Below are 9,937 nucleotides of genomic sequence, written 5' to 3'. Positions count from 1 at the left end.
GGCTTGGTGAATAATACAAATCAATTATAAGTCTTTGAAGGCAAGCTGAAATTAAGGGAAGGGTTGAGAATAACCTTCTAAAGTGAAGCCAGAGGAGAACTGAGAAACAACTCCCTAAAAGGAGAAGGGGGAAGAGAGTGGCCCTGAGCTCTTTCCTCCTATGGGAACATCTGGAATATTCTAGAAGCAAGCACACATTTTCCATTCACACATCACCATCACTCCATTCATGGGCAGACAGTTGGAGGTCCCGGCACTAAGCAAAGCGCACTGAGCGGCTGCTCCCACAGCTGAAACTTGAGGCTCGTGGCTGGCAAGGAGAGCAGGAGTCAGGGGCCATCACTGTGATGCTGCCCCCGGTGGCAGAGGGACCAGAGGCAATCTGGCGCCCTGGGGTTGTGCCATATGTGAGGCCTCCACTTGTGACTCCACCACGGGAGCTGCTGACGCCTGTGGGAAGAGGAACAGGGAGGGATAAAGGGCCTGCTGTAGTGTCACCAACCCACCACAGTTCCCTGAGGGCTTCACATGCAGGGCCTGCCTCCTCCTCCAGGGATCAGTGGTTAACATGACAGGTTCTATTCTTTCAACCTCATAGCACATCTGGAGAGATGTGATGATTCCTGGACCCATTTCCCTGGACTGCAGTTTCTAGTGCCTGTCAGTAAGGGGTGCTCAACTTTTTTGACACCACTCCAACCCCCAGCCCCCATCAGCAACCCTCACTCCCCCACCTGCACCCCCTCCCCTGCATGCACTAAAGGAGGAGCCTGTGGAAGAGTAAAGACTATGAAAGTTGGGAAACATTGGAGGGTCAGTGGGGTGGGCCAGTGGCGCAGCTCTTCCCATCCCCCAAAACATTTTTCTAAGGGCATTTCCAGCAGATACTTACAGACATTCACAGAGCCCACACCCTCACACAGCCTAAGGAGAAAAGAAAGTGCCATTAGTTCCAAGCAGTGAACTGGATTCCTTGAGACAGTTGCTTAGGGACAAACAAGGCCAGCTTTTGTTCTAGGTTGGATCTATCTCCTGAGAGGCAGGATGGACTCCCCAAATCTTCATGGATGTTCATTTTCTTTCTTTAAAGAGGCCCCCATCCACGAAGACCAGCCCTGGTTTAGAGCAGTAGAGAATGGAATTGTGACTTCTACACACTGCCTGCCATCAGGGTGTCTGAGCCTGCTGAATGCCAATAGTGCTCACAGTAAGGATGAGGCAGAGCTACGTGCGTACAGAGTACATCATCCTTATTGTACATGACCCCGGCCTCAAGAGAAGCTATGAATGGTCTTTAGAAATGCAGGACCTAGTGTTGGGTCCCAGCTCTGTAGCTTAGTAACTCGGTTGGCATAGGAACGGTGCTGAACATTGAGCCAACCCTCCACTGTTTTTGGATAGGGAAAATGGTACTTATCGGCCAGAATGGAGGATTATAAACTGGCACTTGCCATAGAACATAGGATATGTGATAGCTTACCATTATTACTGAAACCTGGCCTGAAGTAGGGCAGTCAGAGCTGTGTGTCACACTTGTGCCCAAGACCGTTCACCAGGAGCACCAGAGTCTCTGCCCCTTCCATGCAAGGACTGACAGGCCCTGGCCATCTTGTTTGTGCAAGACAGTTTGGCCCTCACCTGAATCCCCACATGGTTCTTCTCAGCTCACCTGTGCTCCTCGCCCTCCAGCAGGCGCCTGTAGGTGGCGATCTCAATGTCCAGCCCCAGCTTGGAGTTCATCACCTCCTGGTACTCCTTGAGCAGGCAGGCCATGTCCTGCTTGGCCTTCTGTAGGGCAGCCTCCAGCTCAGTCAGCTTGCAGCGGGCATCAGTGAGGGCGGCCTCTCCCTGCTGCTCAGTCTGGGTCACTGCGGCCTCCAGCTTGGTGTTCTGGGGACACAGAAGAGAATGGAATAGTCTATGGTTCCTGGGTCCATCCAGAGGGTATCCAGTCTGCTGCCCTCACCTTCAAATAAGAACATTTTCTTTATAGACATGGTTCAATCAGAGTGACCATGGGCAGGATTCTGCCCATATAAATAGGAAGTATACTGAATGGTAAGACCCAGGCTGGGCACATGCTGACCCTATGGCACTGAGCAGGCACCCAGCCTCCCTGGTCCCAGCACAGCTGACCCCTACATACCTGGGACTTGGCGTTCTCAATCTCAGCCGTCAGCCTCTGGATGATGCGGTTCAGCTCATTGATCTCCTCTCTGGTGCGGCGCAGGGTCTCTCCATGCCGGATCACTGTGGCCTTGATCTCCTCACACTGAGGATGGGGGAAGCAGAGATGCCCATGAGGCACAGGATGCAACATCCACCCAGTGAGCGAGCACACCACCACGGAGTGTGCAAGATGCACGGCATTACAGTGTTCAGCCAGGGCTGCCTCCTCCCACTGAGAGCTGACTGCAGTCTCCTTGTGATCCTTGGGGTACAAGATCCTGGAGTCCTTCCCACTGTAGCCTGTCAGGACGGGTGTTGTGACCACTGACCTTGGTGCGGTACCAGGACTCGGCCTCTGCCCGGCTGCGGGTGGCAATGTCATCATACTGAGCCTTGATCTCAGCCACGATGCAGTCCATGTTCAGGTCCCTGCTGTTGTCCATCTTGACTATGACAGAGGTGTCTGAGATGTGGGCGTGGAGGATTCGGATCTCCTGTGGGCGGAGAGGGAGGAAAGCTCTTTTAGTTCACACCCTTACTCTCGGCAGCTTCCCTTCTCCCAGTGTCTGTCTCCTCCCCTTATTCCCCAATGGTCTCAGTCTGGTGGCCACTGTCATGTCCCAGTGTTCCCTCTGCACACTGGCACCGTCCTTCAGTGCTCTTTACACCGTATGCCACAGTTCCAGGAGGAGGAGACAGTGTTGGTTGGTGTCTGTAGCCTCAGCATGGCGCCTTGGGTCTAAGACCATGGTTCCCCACCTGTGATCACCGTGGTGACAGTCACCAGGGCATCTAGCTTGTGTGGGGTGTGAGATGAGATGGTAAGCTACAATTCTTCACTTTGGGATAAGAAACCTGCCGCAGGTCTCTACAGTATTCTGTACGCTGTATCCACTGGGGAGCTTAGAGACCAAAGTCGTCGCAGGTCCAACCTAAAGTGTTACAGGTTCCTCCTGGCTACCCCACTGCCCTGCATCCCCTTACCTCCTCATACAGTCGCCGCAGGAAGTCGATCTCCTGAGTCAGTGCTTCTGCATTGGCCTCCAGGTCTGACTTACGGAGGTAGGCACAGTCCACATCCTAAAGGGGGAAGACAAACCAGGAGTCTCACGGCGGAGGTCAATCGTTTGCCATTCTTCCTGTCTCCAGTTATCACTCTGAGCAACTCTGGAGAGGCCTTCCACTGATGGTCACTCATGGGTCCAGCACCATGGTGTGAGTGATACCTTTTGTGTCACTGGTGAGGAGTGTCTATGGGAAGGGTGGGGCTCTGAGGACTCCAGGGCACACCTTTGTTGCCACTGGGATGGGTCTTCTAAACCCACAGGTGGCACCATCATCAAAAACCTGGGGTCTAGGGTGAACTGTGGAATGGGTCATTTCTATTTGGGCTCTGCAGCTATGTTCTGGATCTTATAGAAGAACCAGGCCTATGTCAGAGCTGAGGGCCCAGAGCAACCCCAGCCTGACCCTCTACCTTGGGGCTCACAGAAGTCTCCTCGTCCAGGTGGTTAGGAGGTGAGTCCTCACGGCTGTCCTTGCAGTCATGTTTAAGAAGCAAGCTGCACTAGGCATCTTTACCACTGTGAGTTTCCCACTGTGGCTGTCCAAGAGTGCCATGGCAATTACTGCTCTCTCCTACCCACTGTGTATCAAGTGCCTACTCTATTGACAGGCCCAGGGTCAAGGGAGATTAGAGGCCGAGGCAAATGAGCATTAAATAACAGTGCCCCAAGTGAGGCTGGCATGGGGCACTGAGGTCTAGGGCTATGCAGGGGTTGGTCCTGAGACTTTGGGGAGCAGTGGCCTCCAGTGTCCAGTAAAAGGTGTTTAATGTCATTTCTGACTGAAGGATCACTATTCTGAATCACTTACCTTCTTCAGGGCCACAAATTCATTCTCGGCAGTGGCCCTGAGTGCCACTTCCTCTTCATACCTGGGGACAGAGGATACAAGGCTCAGATTTGAGGAGGGGGTGAGAATAAAGGCCAGATGAACATATCCCGGGACCTGGATCTTTGGAGGGGACCATGACAGTTCCTTGTGCTCCTGGATTCTCCTGGCTGATGTGGGTCAAGGATGGACCCTGCACCTTTCAAAGGCTTCCTCTCTGTGTCTGGGCTGCGGCTCCCTGGCATCAAGAAGCCTGTCTGGCTGTGGAGCAACCTTTGCCTAGTCTCCATCCAGGACCTAACTCAGTACTTAGAACATCATCAGATGCTCAACAAATCTTTGTGAATTAAGAAAATAAGTAAGTAAAAATGAGTATCTTAGAATCTCTGCAATCTTTATTTAAGACAATTTTTTGAGATTTTATTTATTTTTCTTTTATGTGTATGGATGTTTGGCCTGCACATATGATGGTGTACTGTGTGCACTGAGTGCCTGTGGAGGCTAGAAGAGGGGGGTTGGACCCCCTGGAGTTAGAGTTATAGATGGTTGTAAGCGGCCATGTGGGTACTAGGAGTGGAATCCTGGTCCTCTGAAGGAGAAGCTAGTGTTCTTTACTACTGAGCTGTCTTTAGTCTTAGCCCCCTCTGCAATCTTGAAACTCCCAATCCAGAAGAGAGCGCTCTTCAGAGCAGTGGTTCTCAACTTGTGGGTCTCGACCCCCTTGGGAGCTGTATATTAGATGCCCTGCATATCAGATATTCACATTATGATTCATAACAAGAGCAATTACAGTTGTAAAGTAGCAATGCCATTGTTTTATGTTTGGGGGTCACCTAACATGAAGAACAGCATTAAAGGGTTGAAGTATTAGGAAGGTTGAGAACCACTGCTCCAGAAGCATGTGCCATTGTCTTCTCTTTTTAGAGAGGGTCCCTTTAAAGTCCAATCAAATTTCATCTTGTTGCTGTGAACGTCATCCCCACCGAACTCACCTCTTCTTGTAGCCCTCCATGGCCTCCTGAGCATGGTTGAGCTCAGCAGCCAGCCGCCCGCTGTCAGCCTCCACAAACTCAGCCTCCCTCCTCAGCGTCTCGATGTAGCCCTCAAACAGAGGCTCCAGGTTGCTCTCACAGCACTTGCGGTTCTGGTAGAACTGCCACTTGGTCTCCAGCAGCTTGTTCTGCTGCTCCAGGAAGCGCACCTGCCATGGGAGAAGGAGAAGGTCTATGGAAGGGAGCTAACCTGCCTTTCCCTCCTTAGGACATAGGAGGAGCCAGACAAAACTCATTGAAGAGGTGTGTGCAGGTGGGCAAATGAATGTCTGTCCAGCTGGGTCTAGATGGGGAAACTGAGGCATGTAGCTGTGCTGGTTAACTGAGTGACTGCGGCTAAGGGACAGGCAATCAGGAAGGCTTCCTGGAGGAAAGCACACAGGGCAGTGAAGGGAGAGAGAAGGGAGCCTTTCATTGAGAGCTTCCTCAGGGCTGGTTGTGGCTTTTGTGATGTCCTTGGTGGCCAGGGAGCTTGGTGAGCAAGTGAGAATGGACAGCTGGGTAGGGTGTCCTGGGAGGTGGTCAGAGAGGCAGGGGTGAGTGTCCTGGGACTCTTGCCATTAAGAGGCCTGCAGTCCTAAGTGAGCCTGAACTCACAGATGTCGGGAGACCACTTGGATGATGCAGACTGGAGAAGATTTTAGAAAAGATGTCACCATTTACGTTCAGTCATATAGACAGGAGTGCCGATGTGGTCAAGACCCACTGCGCTGGTTGAGAGGAACTGCAGCAAGCCAGACTAGTCCTGGGCTTCTAGGTTCCCAGGCCCTGAGTCTGAGCTGGAGTAGAGCTGCCTGTCACCTGCAGACCTGGTCCACCTCTTCCTGACAGGCCTGGCCCCCATGTGTGTACCTACTTCCAAGAGTACAGCTGAGGAGCCTTGGGCTGGAACTTCCAGAACTGGGGACTAGGGTCCTTGGTACTGTATGGGATGGTTTTGGTGGTCTTAGCTGGTAGGGCCCCATGGCTGTCTCTGCTCTGCCTTCCCTTTCAGGGTCATGACCAGCTAACACTGCCACGGGTGGGAGACTCTGAGATGGAAAGAGGAGGCCACCGTTCCATGTCACCCAGCAAGCCAGAGGAGGAAGTGGGTATCAGGCAAAGGTCACAGACTCTTGGGCCAGGTTTCTTTCTGCTTGATTCTGTGGCCCCTTTCCCAGGGTGTAGCCTGGCCGGGGGCAACTGTGACTGGCTAACTCAAGCACCTGTGGAACAGGACAGTCCGCGCCTGGGTCTAATCTGACTCTCCGTGGCTGAACAACTCTGTCACTGCCACTTTTCTCCTCTGGGTACAAAGGTCTATGCCAGAGGCATCAGTCTTCAATTGCCCTGTGTTCTGATCGGCTACAGCTAAGCTCTCCTGTTCTGTCTGCATTTCTAAAATGATCTACTTGGTCCTTAGGCTCCAGGAAGGGGCTGGTCCAGGACACCCACCTTGTCGATGAAGGCTGCGAACCTGCTGTTGAGACACTTGATCTGTTCCTTCTCCTCATGCTTCACGCACTGAGCATTGGGGTCGATCTCCAGGTTGAGGGGTGTGAGCAGGCTCTCATTGACAGAGACACTGGTGATGCAGGGGGGTGTGGGCCCGCAGACTCCTCCAGAGCGGTAACCGAAGCTTCTTCCACAGGAGCCGGAGCGGAAGGTCCCACAGACGCTGCGGCTGCCGAAGCCCCCGGTGAGGCCACGGTAGCAGGAGATTCCGCGGTAGGGGGTTGCAGAGATGCAGCAGCGTCCAGGCCGGGGACCACATGCTGAGGCGCAGCTGAAGGCGCGGACCCCGCAGGAGGCACCAAGACGGGAGGAGAAGCAGGACATGATGTGAAGGCTAATCGGAGTCAGTCTGAACCCCGAGCCGTACCCCGAGCCTTATATCGTGCAGGAAAGGAGCGTGCCCGCCGCCCCGGAGTTTACGAGCTTGCTGGTCAGAATCAAAGCAGTCGGGGCTGCCTGGCAGCCCCCATAAAACGGCGTTCTTCTCCCGCCCTCCTGAACTTTATGGTGCCACAAATCGCCTGGTCAGCTCCAGCTCCGGGACGGGGCACCCTGGGCATCGGGCGGGACCCTCCCGCCCTGATGCTGGGACTCACTGTGTTACCTTGTCCATCCCAGGTTGTCTCACACCCCAGCTGGTCTCCCACCCTGAAGGCTAGGAAATCCTGGTCTCGGGTGTCTAGTGGCCTTTGAGTTCATCGTGTGTGTGTGTGTGTGTGTGTGTGTGTGTGTGTGTGTGTGGGTGGGTGGGTGGGTGGGTGCACACGCACGTGTGATGAGGGGCAAGGCCTTTGAAGTTATGGGCAAGTTCATGTCACGACTTTGGGCAGGTGAATAATCTTCCTGAGCCTCAGATGTCCTGTGGGGAGTAGGGATAAAGGAATAATAATTATAATATCCACCCGAGAGCTGCTGGGAGTAACTAATAGGATAATGGACCCGAAAGCCTCCAGGGCGGGACCCAGCACTTACTAAGAACGCCAGAACTGTTGGTTGTTTATCTATTTGTTCCACTATTATTAATTTGTTATTTCTCCTGTGTCCCTTTGGGCAGAAACTTTCGTTTCCCTTTTACAGCTCAGCTACTGCTCCTCTTACCCTTCTCTACCCTTCTCTATGCAGCTGGGAGAGGGAAGCCTGTAATACCAATGGGGTGCCAACAACCTGACTAGCTCACTGTAGACGGATTTCATTGCTTTGGGAGACAGGGTTTCATGTAGTTCTGGCTAGTCCCAAATCACTGTGTGACTACCACTATCCTTGAGTTCTTAATGCTCCTGCCTCTACCTCCCAAATGCTGGCATGTCAGGTGTTAGCCAGCATGCCCACTGTGGAGGGTTGTTTAACACTTGATTTCTTCTAACTCCTAAGGTTTTCTTCAGAGGTTGCTATCATTGTGCCCATTCACCTGCTGAGGAAGATGAGCCCATAGTGGTACAGAGACTTATGTGGAAGTCCCCGAGGAGTGGACTTGGAATCAGAGTCCAGGGCTGCTCCATGCTGTGTCTGCAGGGCATGTGCCTGTGTGTCTGGGGGTTGAGTGAGGCTGAGTTCTTGGGGGCAGGGTTTGGGTTGTACTAGAACCTTCCCCAGCTCATTGATGGTCAAGGGCACTGACTCTAGGAGGCCAGAACCATCACAAAGGAGGTTAATTATGTGTCCCATTATTAGCAGCGGAAACCGAAGTGTGTGCTCAGCAGCCAGCATTAAAGAGAAGCATGTATGTCACCCTCGCTTCCTTTGTTTTAAAGCTGCACTATTATTGTGCATGCGGTAATTAAATCTGGGAACTCCAAGATCATCACAGTCAGCCATGACATCTGGCTTTCAAGGAGTGTCCTATTGCCACCACTGCTTTTTTTTTTTTTTAACATACTCACTTGGGTTGGGTTGTTTTGGTGCAGTCTGTGTTTGCTTCCTATCAGTTTAGCCCAACCATGGATCTGTGCATGAGATGGACCCCTAACTCCAGTGTCTTGGCCATAAGATTCTTTTCTTTTCTTTTCTTTCTTTCTTTCTTTCTTTTTTTTTTTTTTTTTGGTTTGTCAAGACAGGGTTTCTCTTTGTAGCCACAGGCTGGCCTCAAGATCACAGAGATCCACCTGCTTCTATCTTCCAAGTGCTGGGATTAAAGATGTGTGCAACCAATACCCGGCTAAGATTCTTTTTCTTTTTGACAAGGTCTTACTCTGTAGCTCACAGTAGATCTGAATGCTCTATCCTCCTCCTGAAAGTATGTGCTATTATATCTGACACAAGTTTGTATATTTTCAGTCTTTTTTTCCCCACATGTGTTGGGGATAAAAACCAGAACCCTGTGCTTGCTGGTAACTTGGCTCTCTAGTGAGCCCACATCATTCCAATTTTCTTTTGGGAACAGTAGTTTTGAGGAGTCCTCCCTTGGGGCCTCCCTCACCAAAGGAATCAGACTTGCTCTGAAGTGAGTATTTAAGCCAGATGTGTGTTTAGGGCTTACACAGTTATGACTTGGAGCCATACTGGGTTTTGAGAAGACCGTCTGTGCTAGCACAATCAGTCAGGGTGTTAGCATCCAGTCTCTCCACAGGAAATTTGGTGCATGTAAATCCAGAGACTGGGAGAGCTGCAGGCTGAGTGGAGACTGCCAAGCACACAACCTAAAAGGGTTAGCTTGACACATGGACCACTGTGGTCCCCACAAACGTTCCTACTAATTTTTGGTCCAGCCTTAGGGAAGCATGTTCCTCAGGTCCCTATATTGTTCTGAGAACTTGGGAAGGAAGTAGACTGAATCATGAGAAATGTCAGATGTAATCCAGGACTGACATCTCATCAGAGGGTTTAGTGGTGACTGGTGCTGGGGAGATGAAGGGCTTCCCCAGTCCCAGCCCTGGGAAGCGTGTCGTTGGTCTTTCATCTCCGGCATTTGGGTGGAGTTACTCTCTTGTCTTGGTCATCACGCCTATCAGAAACCAGGCTCAGAGTGTGTATGAGGAGGCTGCAGCTGGGACAGGGCAGGCACACACAGGTTCTGTACAGGAAGCTGTAGGGGTCTGACCTTGGAATCCCAAGTCACATGAGTTTTTCACTGGGTGAGCCTCTCACATTGGAGTTTGGGGTCAGGTTAGGGCAGGTTCTTGGAGGAGATGACTCTGTGGTTGGATCTGGAGAATGGGAGGAGTTGGAAGCTATTAGTACGTGTATGTGAATGTGTGTATGTGTATGTGTGTATATGTCTATGAATGTGTGTGTATGTGTATCTATATGAATATGTGTGTGTGTGTAGTACTTCTGATAACTTCATTTTGAAATATCTTCAACATTGTCTTAGAGTTTCATTGCTGTGAAGA

General features: G+C 51.6%; 1 protein-coding gene across 1 annotated transcript; it reads right to left on the bottom strand.

Moving 5' to 3' along the window:
• Positions 1–252: 252 nt before the first annotated feature.
• Positions 253–6,932, bottom strand: LOC121142652 (keratin, type II cuticular 87). Its single transcript, XM_040752792.1, has 9 exons — positions 6,549–6,932; positions 5,055–5,263; positions 4,045–4,105; positions 3,154–3,249; positions 2,499–2,663; positions 2,147–2,272; positions 1,670–1,890; positions 893–924; positions 253–450 (listed from the first exon to the last, which is right to left on the bottom strand). Exons 1-9 carry the CDS (start codon positions 6,930–6,932, stop codon positions 257–259), a joined length of 1,488 nt encoding a protein of 495 aa, XP_040608726.1. The 3' UTR covers positions 253–256.
• Between the last annotated feature and the right edge of the window lie 3,005 nt (positions 6,933–9,937).

This window comes from Mesocricetus auratus, unplaced genomic scaffold, assembly GCF_017639785.1.
Source record: "Mesocricetus auratus isolate SY011 unplaced genomic scaffold, BCM_Maur_2.0 Super-Scaffold_100010, whole genome shotgun sequence".
Taxonomy (NCBI): Eukaryota; Metazoa; Chordata; class Mammalia; order Rodentia; family Cricetidae; genus Mesocricetus; species Mesocricetus auratus.
This window is presented reverse-complemented; position numbering and strand designations above follow the sequence as displayed.

Excerpts from the sequence above, each read along its gene's own strand:
- LOC121142652 (XM_040752792.1), bottom strand. The coding sequence starts at position 6,932 with ATGTCCTGCTTCTCCTCCCGTCTTGGTGCCTCCTGCGGGGTCCGCGCC. Across the intron at positions 3,250-4,044 it reads AATTTGTGGCCCTGAAGAAG|GATGTGGACTGTGCCTACCT; the intron begins GTAAGTGATTCA and ends TTCCCCCTTTAG. Across the intron at positions 1,891-2,146 it reads TTGAGAACGCCAAGTCCCAG|AACACCAAGCTGGAGGCCGC; the intron begins GTATGTAGGGGT and ends CTGTGTCCCCAG.